General features: G+C 38.7%; 1 protein-coding gene across 5 annotated transcripts in view; it reads right to left on the bottom strand.

The window, feature by feature from the left end:
* Nucleotides 1-16989, bottom strand: part of LOC124720049 — a 158032-nt gene extending 141043 nt beyond the window's left edge. For 3 of the 5 annotated variants that reach the window (XM_047245307.1, XM_047245310.1, XM_047245311.1), the window contains exons 1-2: nt 16628-16989; nt 7324-7416 (exon numbers count right to left, since the gene is read on the bottom strand). In XM_047245307.1, coding sequence (XP_047101263.1) covers nt 7324-7350 — 27 coding nt within the window. In that variant the 5' untranslated portion in view covers nt 7351-7416; nt 16628-16989. Of the gene's footprint in view, nt 1-7323; nt 7417-7501; nt 7591-16088; nt 16194-16273; nt 16289-16627 lie in introns of those variants that run through there. The other 2 variants (XM_047245308.1, XM_047245309.1) reach the window with 2 other exon arrangements.
* Between the last annotated feature and the right edge of the window lie 4547 nt (nt 16990-21536).

Here is a 21536-nt window from a genome sequence, read left to right as displayed (position 1 = left end):
CAATTGACTCAGTACCACACATATGCTTACTGTCAAAAGTATGACCATATGGGGTATCAAGTGAAATTTGTGACTGGACTGAGGACTTTTTGGCAGGGAGACCACAGCATGTTATCTCAGAGAAAGAGTCATCATCAGATGTAGAAATTAACTTGGGTGTGCGCCAGGGAAGTCTGTTGAGATTCTTGCTGTTCATGTCATTAACGGCCTTCTGGACAACATTGATAGTATTCACAAACTTTTTGCAGATGATGCAGTTAGCTACAATGAAGCTGAAAGAAGCTGCAGCATAAATTTTAACGCAGCTCTTAATAATATTTCATAGTTGGCAACTTGCTTCAAATGTTCATAAATATAAAACTGAGCACTTACAAAATGAAAAAATTGTAGTATCCTAGCACCACAATAGCAATGACTCAGTCGTGATCTGCCAACTCGTACAAATATGTGAGTGTAGCACTATGTATGGATATGAAATGGAATGATCGTACACTATGTGATCAAAAGTACCCGGACACCTGGCTGAAAAGAACTTACATGTTTGTGACGCCCTCCATCGGTAATGGTGGAATTCAATATGGCATTTGCCCACCCTTAGCCTTGATGACAGCTTCCACTATTGCAGGAATATGTTCGATCAGGTGCTGGACGGTTTCTTGGGGAATGGCAGCCCATTCTTCACGGAGTGCCCCACTGAGGAGAGGTATCGATGTCAGTCGGTTGGGCCTGGCACGAAGTTGGCATTCCAAAACATCCCAAAGGTGTTCTATAAGATTCAGGTCAGGACTCTGTGCAGGCCAGTCCATTACAGGGGTTTTATTGTTTGTGACCACTCCGCCACAGGCCGTGCATAATGAGCAGGTGCTCGATCGTGTACAAAGATGCAATTGCCATGCTCGAATTATTCTTCAACAGAGGAAAGCGAGAAGTTGGTTAAAACATCAATGTAGGCCTGTGCTGTGATAGTGCCATGCAAAACAACAAGGGGTGCAACCCCCCTCCATGAAAAACACGACCACACCATAACACCACTGCCTCCGAATTTTACTGTTGGCACTACACACACTGGCAGATGACATTCGCCGGGCATTTGCCATACCCACACCCTACCATCGGTTCGCCATATTGTGTACCGTGATTCGTCACTCCACACAACATTTTTTCCACTGTTCAATCATCCAATTTTTACGCTCCATACACCGAGTGAGGCATCATTTGGCATTTACTGGCGTCATGTGTGGCTTACGAGCAGCCGCTTGACCGTGAAATCCAAGTTTTCTCACCTCCCACCTAACTGTCATAGTGCTTGCAGTGGATCCTGATGCAGTTTGGAATTTTTGTGTGATGGTCTGGATAGATGTCTGCCTATTACATATTACAACCCTCTTCAACGGTCAGCAGTCTCTGTCAGTCAACAGATGAGGTCAGCCTGTACATTTTTGTATTGTATGTGGCCCTTCATGTTTCCACTTCACTATCACATTGGAAACAGTTGACCTAGGGATGTTTAGGAGTACAGAAGTCTCACATACAGATGCACAAAACCAGTGAAACCCAATCACCTGACCAGGTTTGAAGTCTGTGAGTTCTGCAGAGGGCTCCAGTCTGCTCTCTCACAATGTCTAGTGACTACTGAGGTTGCTAATAAGGGGTACCGGGCAGTAGGTGGCAGCACAATGCACCTACTATGAAAAACGCATGTTTTTGTGGGTGTCCGGATACTTTTGACCACGAAGTGTATATGTTCAGCCATGAGCAAAGCAGGTGGCAAACTTCGGTTTAGTGGTAGAATACTAGGGAAATTCAATCACTCTACAAAGGAGACTGCTTACAAATCATTTGTGTGACCCACCTCAGAATACTACTCGAGTGTGTGGGGCCTGCAGCAAATATGACTAACTGAGCATGTTCAACACATACAGGCAATGGCATCAGGAATGGTCACAGGTTTGCCTGACCTGTGGGGAAAGTCAGAAAGATGCTGAAGAAACTGAACTGGCAGACCCCTGAAAAAAGCCTACATACATGTCTCTAGGAATTCACTACAGCACCTAGGCATCTTCTACACTGGGATTGTGAGGAAATGATTACATCAATTACAAAACGCACAGAGGCATTTAAACAATCATTCTTCCCGTGCTCCGCATACGAGTGGAATGGGAAAAACCCTACTAACGGGTACAGTGGGCTGCACCCTCTGCCACGCGCTTTACAGTGGTCTGCAGAGTGTGAATGCAGATGTGTAATGTGACAGAGGATATAAAGACAATCTAGGTTTCTTGAAGCACTCTCCTCAGGAGCAATTTCGTTGTTTACACAAGTGTCCACATGGCTTCCCACTGTACGGGATACAGTGCTCACAGTTCACAGGCCTGCTCCCACTGCTTGCGGAGCAGAATGCCCATTATACATTCTCTGTAATTTTTATAGATGTACTGCTATATTTATTTTACTTTGAACTGCCCTGCATTTTTGTAAATCCTTTCACAGCTTTTCAAAATCTCATTTCACATGCCTGAATCTTATTCTGCTCATTTATACAGAAGTACAGGAACTCCCACAGTTTCACATTATTAAATTTTAATTTAAAAAATATTATGAAAAAGAAGGAATGCTACTCACCGTATAGTGGAGATGTTGAGTCACAACAAAAAGACTACTAAAAGCATAAGCTTTTGGCCGGAAGGTATTCTTTCGAAATAGCAACATTCACACACATTCATACAAACGCAGCTCACACACGTGACCACTGTCCTTCACTTTGTGTGTGTGTGTGTGTGTGTGTGTGTGTGTGTGTGTGTGTGTGTGTGTGTGTGTGTGTAGGGGGGGAGACCGTGACAGAGAGATGCATTTGCACAAACATTTGTGTATGTTGCCTATTTCAGAATAATGCCTTCCAGTCGAAAGCTTACGCTTTTAGTAGTTTTTGTGTGCGTGTCTGCAGTTCAACATTTCCACTATTAGTCCAGTAGAATTAGCATTCAAATTGGAAATAACTGCTACAAAAGGTTATATTGTTTTAATGGCTTCGTTTGTGTCCCAGTATGACTATCCTAGGTTTTCCACCCCTCGGCGAAGTTGAGGAAAAGTGGTGGGGGACAAAAATGTACACAAAAAAGGGGTATTTTTTCGGCTTTGTGATTATATGTCGTAAGTGACTCACAATATCGAAAACATAGTGGAATTGAAAATTCTAGAGCATGAAGTTCTGCAATGAATGAGACCATCCACATATTTTTTGGACCACCTGTTTCCATACTAGTGTTCTTCAAAATTGGACCAATTTTACATGTTCATGAAAAAATTTCGTTTTTACCTCAGTTTTTTGGTAATATTGTTGAAACTAACCCACCTATCAATAAAAAAGATATGGAGAGATAAATTTTGCATTCGATGAAAACAAAAGTGAATTTATTGGACCACCCATTTGGGTACAGCTCCTCACTGAAGTTGGACCATTTCTCATCATCAATTAATACAATTTCAAATGTAGTTCTTCAGTAATTCTTATGTATACTCTTTTAAATACAGAACTATAACAACCCACTGTCTTGTAATTATTTAATATAGCAATAGAATAAAATATTAAAATTTTGTAAAATTTGAAAAATAATATTAAAAAAGTTTTTCATATATCGGGGGTTAAGAACGGAGACCTGGCATCTGACAGATGTCAGGAAAAGTCCTGGCTCAAAAAAACTTGTAAGTGAAAAAATATATTTTATAACAAAATGAAGCAAAAAAGACAATGCACAACCTGAGAGTAATAAACGATTATGCTCTAAATAAAAAATCGAAGCAATCAAAAATTTTATTAAAAAGTTACATTTTTTAGATCCCCTGTAAAATTTGTCTTTTGTCAGATACGTGGTCTCCGTTCTTAACCCTCGATATAATATAGTGATACCAATTCAACTGATACGAAGGAGGCAGGAAGAGAGCGACACTCCTTGAAATTAAGTAGCGGTTATTATATTTCGAAATTACAAAATTTTACATAAATGTATGAGATGAAAAGGGTAAAAGTAGGTACGTACACAAATTTCACATGCGTCAACGTTTGACTGTCACTGCACCACTGTAATTTCCGAGTCCGACGCCCTGTCACTCAGCTCCTCAAAGTCAGTAATTTTCGTCACCTCATATATACAGTCCAGGTCTTCGTCAACATCTGGTTCGTCAGTTTCATCTGGTTGTAGTAAGTTAGTGCACGAGTTCCCCTTGCAATTGACACAAATTAATGAGCACTTAATACCCGCCTTCCGACACGCACAACTACGTGCACAGCCCTTGTTGCATTTGCAGGAAACTGTTGAGAGAAGAGACTGTGGAGCTGGTTCTTTGGAGGTAGGAACAGAGCCAAAACCAAACTCTCAAGCTTGCCATCCCCAGAGGAGCGGATCCATCTGGTGTCCTATCCACATTTGTACTTGTAAGTAGGTCCTCAAGCAATGCTGGCGAACTGCTTCTGATGTCGGTGGTAGGGATGATAGGGTGAATCTGGAATTTGGGAAACAGGTCGAATCGCTATTTGTCTAAAGTGTCTCCTGCTGTACCTCCAGAGAGGGTTGTTAAAAATCGGAGGCCAGCTTTGACAATAGCTTCAGCCTGAGTGTCATGCTCTAAGAAAGGTTTGATATCTTCCAGAAGACATTTATTTTTGACCAGTAGATTGACCACCTTCTTCTTGCCCTGACCGAAGAGTGCCGAAGTTGTGTCACATCCACTTATGGCGTGGAGAAATACGAGTGGCCCTTCTGATGTTATTTGCCAGTTTGAAACTGCTGGAACCAAATACTTTTGATGAAGTCTTTCCCTTTCCAGGTTTCAAGAAATATATATTCGCTGATGGCGTGGCTAGGCCATTGACCACAATGAGAAGGCCCGTATCCTCACCAACAATCACAACCTTCTCATGTTCCTCTGATACCTCAAGCACTGTGGCAACAATTAGGTGGTCTGCATCTTCATTAGCTTGCTTTACTGAGAAGCCTCCACCTTCAAGCCTCGAAATAAGCAAGCTAATGAGACTCGCTTTATTTCTGTCATTGGAAAGGAATTGCTCCCGTGTCAGAGTCACCATCATTAAGTCGGTAAAGATGACCTCAGGAGTAGTGCGTCTTTTGCTTCAGTGGAGGTGCTCGGCATATTTGATGCTCTCGGTGGGCAGGTCTTCTGTGTAGCCATCGAACAGCACACTTGTCGCACTTCCGCTGTAGTGTCTTTTTAAATATTCAATGTATTTGGTTAGCATTAACTGGAATGTTTCACCACTCTTCCACACAACTTGGTGGAAAAGAAATCCACCGTTGATGACAAATGCTGCTTCTTCCAGGTTTACATCATCATTCAGTGGTGTGAACAAGTCATATAATACTAACTTGGGAGTCTTCCTCATCCCAGATGTATCGAACAGAGAGAGAGAGAGAGAGAGAGAGAGAGAGAGAGAGAGAGAGAGAGAGAGGATAGGGTGCCAGCTCATATCGGAAGAATTCTTTAAGCTGAAACTTCCTGGCAGATTAAAACTGCGTGCTGGACCGAGACTCGAACTCAGGACCCTCGCCTTTCACGGGCAAGTGCTCTACCAGGCTGTGGCTAAGCCATGTCTCCGCAATATCCTTTCTTTCAGGAGTGTTAGTTCTGCAAGGTTTGCAGGAGAGCTTCTGTAAAGTCTGGAAGGTAGGAGACGAGGTACTGGCAGAAGTAAAGCTGTGAGGACAGGGCGTGAGTCGTGCTCGGGTAGCTCAGTTGGTAGAGCACTTGCCCGCGAAAGGCAAAGGTCCCGAGTTCGAGTCTCGGTCTGGCACACAGTTTTAATCTGTTAGGAAGTTTCATATCAGCGCACACTCTGCTGCAGAGTGAAAATCTCATTCTGGATTCTCTAAGCTGTTCGGCAGATTTCTTGAGGAGTGCTACCCGGTGGAATATGGTTTCAGGGTTCTGTGACAGTTGACTGAGTCATCTCTGATGATTCCTGTGCTGATGGACATAACACATTTAGTAACAGGAAAAGGATCATGGGATTGAAACAACTCAATAAATTTCTGAAGGTCTGCATTGTCATGCTGAACTCTAGCATCCCTCGCATCAACATGTTGCTCTGAGGTAGTGAGTGATACCCCACAAAACTCTTCAACCTGCTGGGTCACTGTAGAAAGAGTTGGCATGGTCAGAATTAAACTTTGAATAGTTCTTTAATTTTTTTTCAATATTTACTCATGATAATGTAATTTTTGAGTTATCTGCGTAAAATTGATCTAGAAACCTAGATTTGTAAATGTGAAGAACCTTACATGCATAGCAATGAAAGTACAAACTTAGGTGTACAGGAACGGGTGGTCCATTTCACTTTTGGTCTCATCAAACACAGAATTTATTCCTACATATCACTTGTACGAACCACTTTATTGATGGGTTAGTTTCAACGATATTACCAAAAAACAGATGTTAAAACTAAAATTTTTCATGACCATGTAAAATTGGTCCAATTTTGAAGAGCACTAGTATAGAAATGGGTGGTCCAAAAAATATGCGGACGGTCTCATTCAATGCAGAATTTCATGCCCTACAATTTTTAATTACACTATGTTTTCGATATTGTGAGTCATTTACGAGATATAATCACAAAACCGAAAAAATACCCCTTTTTCGGGTACAGTTTTGCCCCCCCCACCACTTTTCCACAACTTCGCCGAGGGGGAAAAACCAAGGATAGTCATATTGGGTCGCAAATGAAGCCATTAAAACAATAAAACCTTTAGTAGGAATTATTTTCGATTTGTCTAATTTTTAGGTTTAACCCTACTGGACTATATATGGTGAGTGGCAACTTCTCCTTTACATAAATATTGTCATTATTCCATCCTGGGTTTCCCGCTATTTAACTTTAGTTTCTATCCTCATCCAAATTTTTTTAAGTTCTGTACCCTACACATAAAACACAATTTTTAAAGTTCTTTATTTACAACTTGATCGTCTAAACAACTTATACAATTTCCAAGACAATTCAAACATTTTACTTGCTGCATTACCTTTGCACATCACAACCAACAATTTACATGTATGTGACAAATATTTCGAAAAAATTCCTAACATATGAAACAATTCACCAGCAAAAATTACTTGTTGGAATTGCAGGCTGCTAGGAGTATTCTAGAAATTGCTTGCGAACTGACAAATTTTATGAAATTTGCAACAGTAAGTTACATTACAAACACTATCAAGTACTGTACCTGCCTGTAGCAACATTAGATAAGTAATGATAAAAAGTATTAAAACACACTATAGAGACAAGTATTATAGAGAAAACTAATTATAGCTTACCTCAGCCTCCGGAACTACACGAAGCATTTCCTTCCCCCTCCTCAGTTGACAGCAGTATACCTCTTGTATAGATAAAATTCAGGGGCCAGACCCCTGAAACACAATAACTTAACTTGGGACCAAAATTCAAACTTGGTTACAAATTATTCATGAACAATGCTATTATCAAACAAACTACCTGGCCCACACTTCCATCCCATCAGTAGCTCTCTCCTACTTTGTTAGACACTAAAGCAGTTCTGCTGCATACCTCGTGGGACTAGCACACTGTCCAACAATAAAAGTGAATCACCCCACCCAGAAGACATGAAAAAGTACCCTACATGCTTGTGTGTACAGTTCCAGTTAATATATTTTGCCCAGTGGCTACTGGTTTCAGTACATAGTACCATTCTCAGGCCATGCTGTGTTCAAAAAAATTCAATTACATACTCAGAACTGTAGTGCAAGAGCAATTTACAAATATACTATCCTTTATTCCAACAAACACATCATACATAGTGAAACTTAAAATGCATAAGTGACACCTTACCCCTGACATGCGTCACACTTACTTTCCAAGTACGTGCATCAACCAATAAAAGATTTTGTCAGTGTTGGGCTTTAAATATATGTAAATTGCAACCAGCAGCAATAAAAGTGCCTCTAAATACAGAGTTCATTATTATTATTATTATTATTATACTTCTTAAAAGGTCACAATGTAAAAAATATGAAAAATGGCATAGTATTTGAAATTAAGAAATAAACTGTATGTAACAACAAAAATGTAAACTTGGGTAAACATATCTGCAATTCTGTTGGGGCACTGTTGGCTACAATTTACATATATTTAAATCTTAAAACTGACCTTATCTTTTAATACTCAGCACACCTACTTGGAAAGTGTGGCAACTGCATGTCAGGGGTACCCAAGATGCTAGCAATGCATTTTAAGGTTCACTATACGTCACGCATTTGCTGTCACAAATATTTTTGTAAATTTGTCTTGCACTGCTGTAGGCCTACTGAGTAAGTAGGCCTAATTGAATTTTTGATCACAGGATGGCCCGAGGACAGTACCGTGCATCTAAACTGGTAGCCACCAGGCAAAATAAATAAATTCCGACTGTAGACACAAACGTCCACTTTTTCAGTAGGGGATCGGTTCCCATTCCACCGATAATGTGTCAGCAATATACAGAACGTGGTCAGTTGTCAACGTAACTTCATACATGTGCACACCACTGGTCCGTGTGTAATGATTAGAGCTGCAACTTTCTGTGACTGGTAAAACAGCCACCAGAATGCATTAGTACTGTTCACATTCAGTGATTACTAGGCTCAGTGGGGTATACGAGGACAACGAACAGCACCGACATCGAGCCAGCACTGTAATGTCAGACATTCAGTGATCGAGGTGAAAGACACGGAGATGCTGCATACTTGTGTGAAAAGCATTATCAGCACCTGACACGGTTTCATTCAGTCTGTCGAATCGTGCAATATCCAGATTTGTGAGGCATTCAGATGTGACTACAGCCCACTGTCAGGCTGTGTGGGAAATTGAGAGAAGGTACACCTGTCGTAAAGGTTCTGGTGGAACACCTCTGCCCACCACAGGGAAGAATCGTCGTACTGTACGCTGAGCATATGGCAATTTCTTCACATCTGTGCCCACTATCCGAGAACGAGTAACGGATTTCCTGCAGCATCCTACGTAATTCCACTCCATCGGTTGGAGATCAGCAACAGCCGGACCAGATTCTGAGTAACGGCTAATTGTGAACGGGCGATAACAACACCCTCTCGCATTACAGTACTGTAAAGCTTTTGCAAGAAAATAGTGTCCCAAACCCTATGGTGTGCAACAGTAATGTCTCATTATCTTCCCGAGTTTTAACATCTCACTCGAGACAGGGGGATGCTGCCTCAGTTTTACAAGAGGACTGCCAGGAGGACATTAAGGCAAGCACGGGGAATAGTGGCACACTTATCGACCTGGAGTCAGCTCAGGTAAAGGGCACTGCAGCACGTTCACGGTTCCAGATTCACCGGCGGGTGTAGTCAAGTGCGTGTTGCAACACAGACAACACCGCATCTCCATCGAAGAACGTTGTGCCATAGGGACTGTACGACTGAAACAGGGCAATTGTTAAGACACTGGGAGGTTGGAGTTTGCTCTACCCGGCCGTGCTGATTTACATTTTCTGAATGCATAAACAATATAAATAATATGCAGCAAAATACCCGTCGGAGACTTGTCCGTAATACAATACGGCACTTTTTAACTTACTTTGCATTTTTAGTTTTTAAAGCCAAAAGGTGCATTAAACATCACACAAATGTAAAAATTAGACTACACTAAAGGTCCATCTGTTAGCACAACCATTATTCGGCTCTCAAATTTGTTACCTTTGTCAACTCACAACCAAATTATCACCTTTCAACCTAACCTAGACCTCGGGCTACGTTACAGATCAGTCTTGTCACAACATCAATGAATTGGAGTCGTCCAGTCTCACACTTTAACTGAAAAGTTTAAAAAAGTAACAGCCTGCACGGAAAAATATTGCATTCATTTCAATACCTTTCAGGGGCGATAGGCAGCATTTCCGTACTGTGCGTACATCAGTTTTTATGAATTGTAAGCAGAGCAGATCGTGTCTCGTGAAGTAACTGAACAGTGCAATGAACACAGCACACAAAGACTGGTGGTCGTGTTTTAAATACAATCAAATTTTACATGTCAGCGCGTAAATAAAGCTGTAAGTTATATATAATATAAACATGTCTCGGAAAAGGACAATGTATTTCTACTGTCACTTGCCTAATTTATCATGTTCCGTAAATCCCATTAACAAAGTGAAATTTCACAGATGTGGAACGAAACATCATGGACGCCTATTCATATAGCCTATCAATTTTTACTTGAGTACAATGGTATTTTTCACATAAAATATTTTCTTACATCTCAGATGGAATAATGGGGACACGGATTAAATCCTACATTACAAATGGGAAACAAAGGGTAATAATTACTGACAGTATTGGAATCCCAGCTTTATCCGAGTGGGGCACTGTCAACACTGTAGTGTCTCAAGGCACGGTACTGTATCTTATATTTATAAATGGCCTTCCACACTGCACCACGTCAGTGAGCAAGTTCACCCTATTCGTTGATAATACTTCTCTTCCAGTTGACAAAGCAACAGGGAGCAACTGGGAAACATCTGAGAACAATGCATTTGATGAAATTCTGAAATGATTTAATTGTAATGGACTTTCTCTGAATGTAACTGAAACTCATTATGTACAGTTTCACATGGCGCATAAAGAACTGGGGGATATAAATAGAATGTAATGGACAACAAATAAAGCAAGTAAACTCAGCTAAGTTTCTGGGTGTGTACATAGATTGCAAACTAAATTGGTCCAACCATATCCTCGGTCTAGAAAAAAGGCTACATTCTGCAACATTTGACTTAAGCACAATTGCATCAAACACACATGAGGAGGCCACAAGAGCTGCCTATTTTGGATATTTCCATGCCCTTTTGTCTTACAGAATCATCTTTTGGGGCATCCAGCCATGGCAAAAAAAAACTTTTTATTGCTCAGAAGAGAGCTACACATCATGAGGTGCGCATCCAAGGCACTCGTGCAGGAATCTGTCTAGGAAACTACAGGTATTTACGATGATATCTCAGTACATATATTCCCTTGTATGTTTCATTAATAAAAATCACTCTCTCTTCAAAACCAATAGTGAATATCATGGTCAAAACACAAGGTGAAAAGAGGACTTTCATAGTAACAAGTCAAACTTGGGAACGGAAAGTGGTGTCTACAAATCAGAGATCACTTGCCTAAAGTATGGCATGCCCCATGGCTCGGTGTTGGGCCCCCTTCTGTTCTTGATTTACGTAAATGATATTAAATACTGTACTATAAATTCCAAAATTGTTCTGCATGCCAATGGCACATCCATTGTGTGTAAAAATGAATCATGTAATGAACTAGAGGCCAAGTGTAATAATTTGATGAAAGAAATTGTTCAGTTTTTTAATGAAAGCCACTTAAATGTAAGCACCAGTAAAACATGTTTGATGGAGTTTAAGAAAAGTAGTTTGAATGGGGTGAAGCGGGGTAAGTGTAACCGTGGGGTTAGTGTAACCACGGCTTATAGTGCCTTAAAGAATCTGTATTTTTACCTCTGACCTATCACACATGTTAATTTACTCCTTTCTTTGTTATATTTAACCATAAGTTGTCAAATCTGACATAAATTGGTAATTAATTTTTGGACTTTAATTGACGTCTACATTTTCACTCTGCGAGAGAGTGACATGCTCAGAATTTGGTGGTCTGTCATTTTTGCAGTTTTAAAGATAACTGCACAATTTTTTGGTTACAAACTAACTTTTGCATGATAATTTCAAATTTGAGATTCGTTTTACTCTACTGATAAAGCTCTTGATATGCCAGGCATGGTTACAGTTCAACAGTGTAGTCCCACAGGTAAAACAAAGAAGAAAAGGAGTGCACCAGGAGCTGAAGTTATCAGTTTTCAAGATGCCATCTATAAAGAAAAAGATTTTAAAGGAAACAAGAATAATAAGGAGAAAGCAAAACAAAAAAGCATTATCGGCATAAAAAGGGCTTGGTAATGAAAAGTAAATCTTCCAAACAAAGTGCTGTTACTTTATCTGAAATGGCATCTCAGAATGTTGTGGAAAAAAAATTCCTGATTGCTCATGTGGGTAACACGAAAAAAAGACTGGAAGTTCAATCAACAAGTGAAGAAAGTGAAACTGAAGGAGGCCTATCTTTAATATGTAGTGATGAAGGTGATAACACTGGATGATCTCAGGAAAGAAATGATAAGCTGTGAAGAAGAAGAAGAAGAAGAAGAAGAAGAAGAAGAAGAAGAAAAAGAAAGAGGCAAACTTTTTTGAAGCCAAAGATAAAATTACAGTTGGAAACTATGCTCTGGTAGCTTTTGCAACAAAATGTAAGAAAGTTCATTTTATTGGCCAAGTTACCAAAATTATTGATTTAGGAAATCCAGAAGTGATTTTCCTCAGATGGAAAAATAAGACAAAGCATGGCACCACATTCTATTGGCCTGATAGAAGAGATGAGATGCAAGTTCCCTCCTCTGATGTCATTTCTGTGCTGCCTGAGCCTACTTTGGGTCACAAGGGAGACCTGACATTTGGTGTTACATTTGATTCATACAACAAGTTGAATTAGGGCAGTATAGCGTTAAACACAAATTGCCAACAATTTTAGTTCAATTACCATGAAAAATAATACAAAGTGACTTATAAAGTGATCTTTTCTTTTCTCTTGAGACTAGATATTTTATTGTTTTGTTAAATTGCCTACTAAAGAAAAAAATATTACTTTTGTAGAATTTAAACTAATAAATTACTGGCCTAAAACAAAAATAAATCATCCATGATGCATTCTGTTTCAGTGTTTTATGGTTTAGGCTAACACTTATTTTTTAGTTTAGCTAACATTTTTTCTTTGTATTTCATAATATACAAAGAGGTGTGTGCAAAAAAGTTCATATCTTGAGTAAAATTTAAGATATTTTAATAATTTAAAAATCCTCAAATTCAGTAAAAATTGGGTAGTCAGGTCACTTACCCCAAGTCTCTTTTACAATGCTCTGTATGGGTACAACAATGCGGGGTTACACTTGCCTCGAACCATGGGGCAAGTGTAACCTCACAACACAAAATTTGGAAAACAATTTTTTGACCATATAATTTTTTCTTTCAAAAACAAAATGTATATTGTTTAAAAGTCAATAAGTCAAACTTTAAGCATGAGAAATTTCAAAATCATATCTTCAATAACAAGTTGGCAATATGGTGTCAAAGTTGAACTATGCCAAAATGTGGTTACACTTACCCCACTTCACCCTAATGAAATTAAATTAGCCTATACAATGGCAACGAACTGGTAAAGAAAGAGTCTAGTGTAAAATTCCTTGGCGTAACAATACAAAGCAACCTCAAATGGGACACATATATTGACTCCTTAGCAACTAAGTTGTCAAAAATATATTTGCAATCAGTTCTATTAGTAAGTTCTGTAAAGACACTGTAGTCTTAAAGACTGCGCGTTTCTCCTCTCACTTGAACTAAAGTATTGAAATTGGGGGGGGGGGGGGCAACAATCAAAGCTAATCTAGATAAGCTACTCATTCTTCAAAAAAGGGGTGTGGAGCAAAATATAGGGAATCTTGTCGCAACTTGTTTCCAAAAACAGAGGTGTGAACTGTTATAAACACATACATTCTAAAAGCCATATTGCTTGTGAAAAGACTGCCCCAAACACTTATTCAGATTTCCACCAGTACAATACTAGAAATAAAGAATAATTTTACGTTGGCAGCCACATAACAGCACTTTACGAAAAGGGGCCTCAGTATGCAGGTATAAAATTAGCTAATACACACTGCCTAGTGCAGTCATGGCTCTTCCTACAATTAAACTGAAATGTCAGCTTAAGAAATTTTTAGTAAAACACCCTTTCTACCCATTAGAAGAGTACCATACTTATATGAAGAACAACAAATGCTTTACGAAATTATGTGAATAGAAATCAGTAAACATCTTATTGTAATTTTGTTGTAAATTAATGACGTATTCAAAAGAATGTGTCTTGTGTATTGTACAAATAACTTTAATCATTACTGTTTCTTTGTACATGTGCAGTGTACCATTCGATGTTGAATAAAGCTACTACTACTACTACTACTACTACTACTACTACTATTATTATTATTATTATTATTATTATTATTATTATTATTATTATTATTATTATTATTATTATTATATTAACTATATCCTTGTACAGAAAGGAGAAAGTTAGACAGGAATCAAAATTTACAATGCTCTACCCAGTGTCATCAAAAGTCTTGCTCCTGAAACACCAAAATTCAAGAGCAAACTGAACGAATACCTAATACAAAAGTCATTCTATTCAGTTAGTGAATTTTTTTGTGCATATAAGCAAGTTTTTATTATACAACTGAGTTAGCCATGCAACGTAAGGATAAATGTAAACTATTTGTTGCTGTAACATTATATTGTTGCTCAAATAGTTTGATGTTGTTAATCTGAATGTGTACATGTAAGTATCATTTCTGATGTATGTAATATGTTTTTAATTCTTCTAGTGTCCTATGTAGTTACTATGAGTCTAGTCATGAATAAACCATATTGTGTGCTAATGTATGTATTGTTAACACTGTAAACATACTGACTTAATCCACATCCTTGCAACTCCGTTGCTATCAGGATCAACGGAACTCGGAATAAAATAAAATAAAACAAATAAGATAATGAACCACACTTCCAGTACATTACTACTTCTTATGCAGCTTTACTAGAAACACTGCTACATATATTTATTTATTCACCAAAGTAGTTAGCTTAACAAATTTTCAGTCCCGTGAATATATATTATTTGTTGCAAGAGTGGCTAATGAGGTAAGCTTTTAATTTTCTTTTCAATCGGTGGTGGATTTTAAACTCTTGGTTTATGCTGCGTGGGATCTTGCTGAATATCTTCCTACCAGATTACTTAGCTCCATTCTGCACTGTAGACAAGGAGGCAAAGTTTACACGAAAGTTCTATTTTTTGTTTTTTGTATTGTGACTGTGCAAACCGCTGTTCAGCTCAAATTTATTTTACCATCAGTAAAGAAAACCATTATGGAGTAAATGTACTGGGAGTTAGAGGAATAATTCAAAGTTCTTTAAAACGTCTTCTGTAACAAGTACAGTTAGCGTACCACTTTACACAATAGTCTCGTTTTTTGCTTCTCCAGAATAAATACTTTTATTTTCTTTAAATGCACTGTCGCAGACGAAAATTCCATAATACAACAGGGAAAGTATACAATGTAAAAAACAAAAAGTTTGTCAGTAACAGTGCGAGCTTTAATATTATTGCTGTTGTTGTTGTTGTTGTTGTTGTTGTTGTGAAGACGGTAGCATTCGCTTCTGAACACGCTAAATCATTAAAAAAAAATCTACACTCAGTAATGCGAAACTCAAAATTTTTTAATCTGTAGATTATATTCACTATTCAATTTTAGTAAAATTTCACTCCTAAAATTGTGCGGTTTTAAGAAAATATATGCACTGTTTTTTATTACAGTTGAGTTGTTAAAATATACATACTGATACTACTCGCAACCTGCTTTTCTAAATCGTATGTAAGCTATTTCTTTCGTAAAGACACCGGCAGTGAGAACAAATTTTGAATGACCTGTCGTGTTTGCAAATCATTCCAGTATTTTCTATTACGTAAACTACAGAAAACTTAGATTAGGGTGGCCGAAGACATATTTTAACCCACTACTGTACTAGCTGCCAGATAAGGACAGCACTAGCTTTAATGTTCGTTAACGAATGTTAAGTCCGCATAAGCGAGGAAACGATAAGTCAATTGAAAACCTGCGCTGCTACTTAAACGCCAACTATGTACTCAGTTAACAGAAACCGGGCAGATCACACCCACTGAAATAACTGCGGCTTAATTTCAACATGTCCTCAAAGGAGTAAACATACCTTAACAAAGACAGCAGTTTATTACGTATACCAATTTCATTCTCTGTGTAGCAACGTATGTGCGTCTTTCTGCGCGTTTTTTTCTGATTCGATATTGTCAAATTAAAGGTGTTTAAATTAGCAAATTCTGGGCGGAATTTTATATATGAAACATATTTTAAGAGAAACGTAAATCTTATTACATACACACACTATCCAACCGCTCTTCTGATATGTCTACTCTCACTTTAAACAGAATTCACAAATAGGCGTATTGCACGACAATGTACAGTCAGCCCCTCCATCCGTGACCTATGAAACAAAGAAAAGAACGTCATTGTTGTCAGCATCTACAACACGCCCAATTCTATGTTATAATGAAATCGTAGTACTAAATTCAATCATCCATTGTTTTCATTCAGAGTCGATACTGATAACGATCGAGTGGCACCTGCGATGTCAGATAATGGCCACGCCTCAGTGCGCTGCTGACTTTCCTGTATTATAGGCATTATAGGCGAGTCCATTTGCCATACGCGTCCAACTAGATGCGCATGCACCGATTACTATCACAATTTGTTCATTTTGAGAACCATGCAGTTTTTACGTCGTTCGCGTCGATTGTAATGTTTATTTTCTATTAATGTCTTCTGTTAAAACCGGTTACCGGAGTCTACACGACAAAATTAATACAACTGCAATAAACTATTCACCGCCAATTTGGTTTTTTGTAGGTGAAGAATTACCTGTTCTGCAACACGTCTTTACATCCTGTGTGCTTCAAAGAGCCTTTCAGATACAAAAATGTCCCGCAAAATTGCAATACAACAAAGAAAAACACTCTCAAACACGATATACACAAATAAACCCAGAGACATTTGTTTACTTGTACATTGTACGCAAACTTCCGGCTTCTGGTACCACATTAATTTCACTAAGAAAGACGACTAGATTGAAATACCACGTCTCCCGACACGTTTTCTGTAAGTGAACTGTTTTCCCGCAAGATAAACAAACTACGGTATTTTCGCCGGCTCTAAGGCCACTGATATGGCGAAGCGGGAGAAGCAGAAGAAAAACATTTGCGACAGTCTGATGGCAACCAATCTTTACGACTTGTGTACGGATTACTGCGACGGTGGCGCTACGTCGGAAGTTCTATTAACTACACAGTGGATTGTGTGCCGCCTGGCGGCAGTGTCTTCCAAAAACAAAAAAAACAACAAAAACGGATGTAAACGCTTGACGCAACCAGTCGCTGCCCATTTGGATGCATCGGTATCATAATTTTATCATCCCATTGCGTACACTCATAAATCAAGGATTCAATGTGCAGGAGACACGTCATTTTAAGTATATAACTGAGACACATACAAAGCTTCAAAAACACTTTAATCATAATCTACAACAATCGGTACAAGTTTATTACATTACAGTACTCTAAATTATTAACTAATAACAGTCATTTAAAACTTCTGTAACTGAATAATAACGTTTTTACACTAGGATAGCATATAACTTTCTTTTCATCAAACCTAATTCCACGCCGTAATAGTTCCTCACCTTTAATTTATTATAAATTTTCTTAGCCATGCACTGAGGACTGGAAATAATTTTAATCGATAGGGTGTCCACAAAGTCCCGCTATCATTTCAAAAAATTATAACTTGGACACTATTAGAGATTGAGCATCGTGATTTGTTGTAAATCGTTTAACACATCGCTAGGTTCCCTTACAATAATATTATCTTGGAACTCTTCCATTTGGTCCGTGTTTGCATACAAAAACAGTAATATCAGAAATTGAGTCCGCCTTGATGCAAAGACGGACTCAATTTCTGATATTAGGCCTAGTGTTTATTCCAGAATGCACCATTTGACGCTCCGCAGAAAATCAAAGCGATAATCGACTTTTGCCCATGTACTGGTCAGCTTAGTAGTATCAATAGTTCTCACTGCTTGATTAATTCGAGCACAATGGGTAGCAATGTCATTGACTTGGGACGTGTACACGCTACCCTAAACGTAACCAGACGAAAGAAATCTAATGGCGTGACATGGGTAAAGCGAGGGAGTCATGGTTGTAGAACCATAACGACACTGCCAGTCCTTTTCCGGGATTTGATCATTTCGTTACGCTTATTTTGGCCTGTGGTGTTCTGTCATACAGGTGTCGAAATTCCGCTGTACCGTCCTCATAGATTTGGATTCTGCATTGTAGATGACAGTCAACAGTTTTGCAGCTGTTCCGAGATCAACTAATCCGTGTGCTGACTACATGCCCCTTTATACCAAATCCGATGATGCTATTGGCAGAAGATGACGCGGCGGTCGGTCGGATTCGATTGACCTTTCTAGGGGTAGAAGACGGGACTTTTTTGTTATTTAGTATAAATATGAAATGTGAACCTTTCGATAGGCCCCCACGTAACACGGCATCAATTTCATGCACGACCTACCGCACACTGGTAAACTTTATATGTGGAATGAGGAGCGGCTGAAGAATAGAAAATACACTAGGAAAAAAAGACGATGCAGCATGAAGGAATTGCTCGACGGAAATTGGTAGATGTACACACAAACGAAAAAATTTTAATATATGCTATATAACATTTACTTTTACAATTATTTAAGTGTTGTTTACATGCTTCTAATGTATTTTATTGCACTAAACAAAGCTTGCAGCATTTTATTATTTATCGCACAATAGCACATAATTTTGTGTGGTTCTTTTAAATAGTACACATAAAGAGACTGTTAGAGTACTGGATTTTACATTCTGAAAAATTATACAATATCTGTACCAAATATGTTTCCAAATAAAATTAAATTCCAGGGTTTAAATTTGCGCACAAAAATTCCACCCGACAGGTACAAAAAGAAATTCTGCCAAATTGACATTCATTGCTGGGAACTACATTTTTATCACCACTCAGAACACATTCGATTTTAACAAACACTAAGTATTTCATTGAAGAAACAGATAGATCCCCATCACAGCTTTCCTGGAGTTCTTCCTCCGAATGATATTCTTGTTCGAGAGCAGGACTGTGATCACTGTCTAATGTAAAATCCTCGTCTTTTTCGTTTATTTCTTGATCTATATCACTGACACCCTTCTCCATAGACCGACTAACATTTTCATCAAACTCGGGATAGCTAAAAATGACACATCCGTGCCAACACATTTTGAGCTATACGGTAGCCGTAACGAAGAAAACAGGTACGCATTTCACGAGGCGCGGTCTAGGACACACCAACACCTGCCAATAACACGTGTCAACATTAAACACAGAAGGCGACTGCAAAACATCGTAGGCCTGTCAGTTTAAAGAGGGCACGGGGAGCATTAAACCACAACTGGCCTTGGAGAGCGAGCTCGAAAATTTTCGCGAGGTCTGAGAGACCGCACCTCTTGAGTAGGGTGACCATACGTCCCGATTAATCGGGATTGACCCGTTTTTTGAGGCTCAAAAATTTGTCCCGACTTTTTTTAAAAAACAAGCAATTTGTCCCGACTTTCAAGGATTTTTTTCAGACATTTACAAAGTGGTTAAAATATGTTCTGAGTGTCGATTTTATAACCCATCAATTGAAACTGACATACCGTACGTTGATACCCCCTGATAATGTACAGTTTAAGCACTATAATTGTTGCGTGCCATTATTTTCTTTGCTTTTGCTTGCCATTGTTGCCAGTTTCGTGAAGTGCTAGCACATCGTGGCGATGCCGAAACGAAAATCAGTTTTCGGAAGAGCTTCAGAGGAAATTTCCTTGCTTCACTGCTACAGACAATGGCTGTTCAGCAAAATGTAACGTATGTAACTGTGCTGTGTTCGTGTCTCATGGTGGTGCTGCACATCTCAAGCATCACACGGAATCAGAGAAACACAGGAAGAATCTTCGATCGGCAGGTTCCTCGCAAAAAATGACAAGATATTTTGTAACTTCAAATACACATGAACAGAAAAACGTAGCTGCAGCAGAAGAAACCCTGTCATTCCATGTTGTTAAACGCCACCAAAGCTATCGTTCCAATGACTGCAGTGTTCAGCCAAACAAAAAAAAATTTCTGATTCTAAGATTGTAGAAAATGTTTCGTGTGGAAGAACAAAGTGTGAAGCAATTATCAACAATTCCAGAATGAGATTTTCACTCTGCAGCGGAGTGTGCGCTGATATGAAACTTCCTGACAGATTAAAACTGTGTGCCCGACCGAGACCCGAACTCGGGACCTTTGCCTTTCGCGGGCAAGTGCTCTACCATCTGAGCTACCGAAGCACGACTGACGTCCGGTGCTCACAGCTTTACTTCTACCAGCTCAGATGGTAGAGCACTTGCCCGCGAAAGGCAAAGGTCCCGAGTTCGGGTCTCGGTCGGGCACACAGTTTTAATCTGCCAGGAAGTTTCAATTATCAACAATGTTATAGGTCCGGATTCCCAGAAACAGGTAATAGCTGCTGTAAACAGTGCAAAATACTTTTCAATATCTACTGATGCTAGCAACCATGGGCATCAGAAAATTTTTCCTGTGATAGTTCAGTATTTTTCTGTAAGTGTGGGTGGACTGCAGACGAAATTGCTTGATCTTGATGAATTGCAGAACGAAAAGTTCGAAACACTTTCCAATAGTCTTTCTCATGTTATACAGTTATTCAGTATCATCTCAATGTGTGTTGCATTTGGTTCAGACAATACTAACTGTAATTTTTTTTTGGGGGGGGGGGTGTTCATGAAGAAAGAGGGTAATAATGTTTTCACACATCTGAAAGAAAAATTAAAAAACTCTAACATTGTTGGCATAGGTTGTCCAGCACATGTTGTTCATAACACACTTCAAAGGGCTTGTGATGTTTTACCTGTTGACATTGACTGCATTGTCATGAAGTTGTACAACCATTTTCATATTTTTTCTATTCGTGTTGCAGAACTCACTGAATTCTGTGAATTTGTTGGTGTCACTTACAAAAATTTACTTTCCTTTTCCAAAACAAGGTGGCTTTCATTGTTGCCAGCCATAGAAAGGATCTCGAAAATGTATGAACCTTTGAAATCTTACTTTTTGTCACAGTCTAACTCAAACTGCCCTGCAATCTTAAAGAGTTTTTTCAGTGATCCTATAAATGAATGTTATTTACTTTTTGTACATTCACAAATGAGTGTTTTCCAACAATCCATTCTGAGCATTGAGAAACAGAGTAATTTCCTATGTGAAGTATTAGCAGTCTTAAATAAAGCTATGACAAGTCTAAATTCAAGGAAAAATGAACATTTTGTACCATTAAGTGTAAAAAAACTGCTGAATAATTGTGATGAATAGTCTGTTAAGAAATTTGACATAGCAGTATCAATGTTTTATGATGCTTCAGTAGACTATTTATCCACATGGTTACAGGAAATAGCTGCGTTTTCTGTATTCTCATGGATGATGCTCACAGAACCACCAGAATGGTCAGTAGTTGAAAATACTTTAATGTGATTAAATGAAAAGGGCATTCTAGTAACTGACAGCCTCTTTTTTGATGAAATAGTTCATATACAGTCATTTGTAAAACAACAAGTGGAAACAGACAGTGGACATGAAAAATGGTGTAGGTTTTTCAGATCTTGCCAGTGTAATAAACAGTTCAGAGAATCGCTTAATATAGCGCAGT

The sequence above is a fragment of the Schistocerca piceifrons genome, chromosome 11, assembly GCF_021461385.2.
Source record: "Schistocerca piceifrons isolate TAMUIC-IGC-003096 chromosome 11, iqSchPice1.1, whole genome shotgun sequence".
NCBI lineage: Eukaryota > Metazoa > Arthropoda > Insecta > Orthoptera > Acrididae > Schistocerca > Schistocerca piceifrons.
The sequence above is the reverse complement of the archived record's forward strand: the minus strand, read 5'-3'. Positions and strand labels throughout refer to the sequence as shown.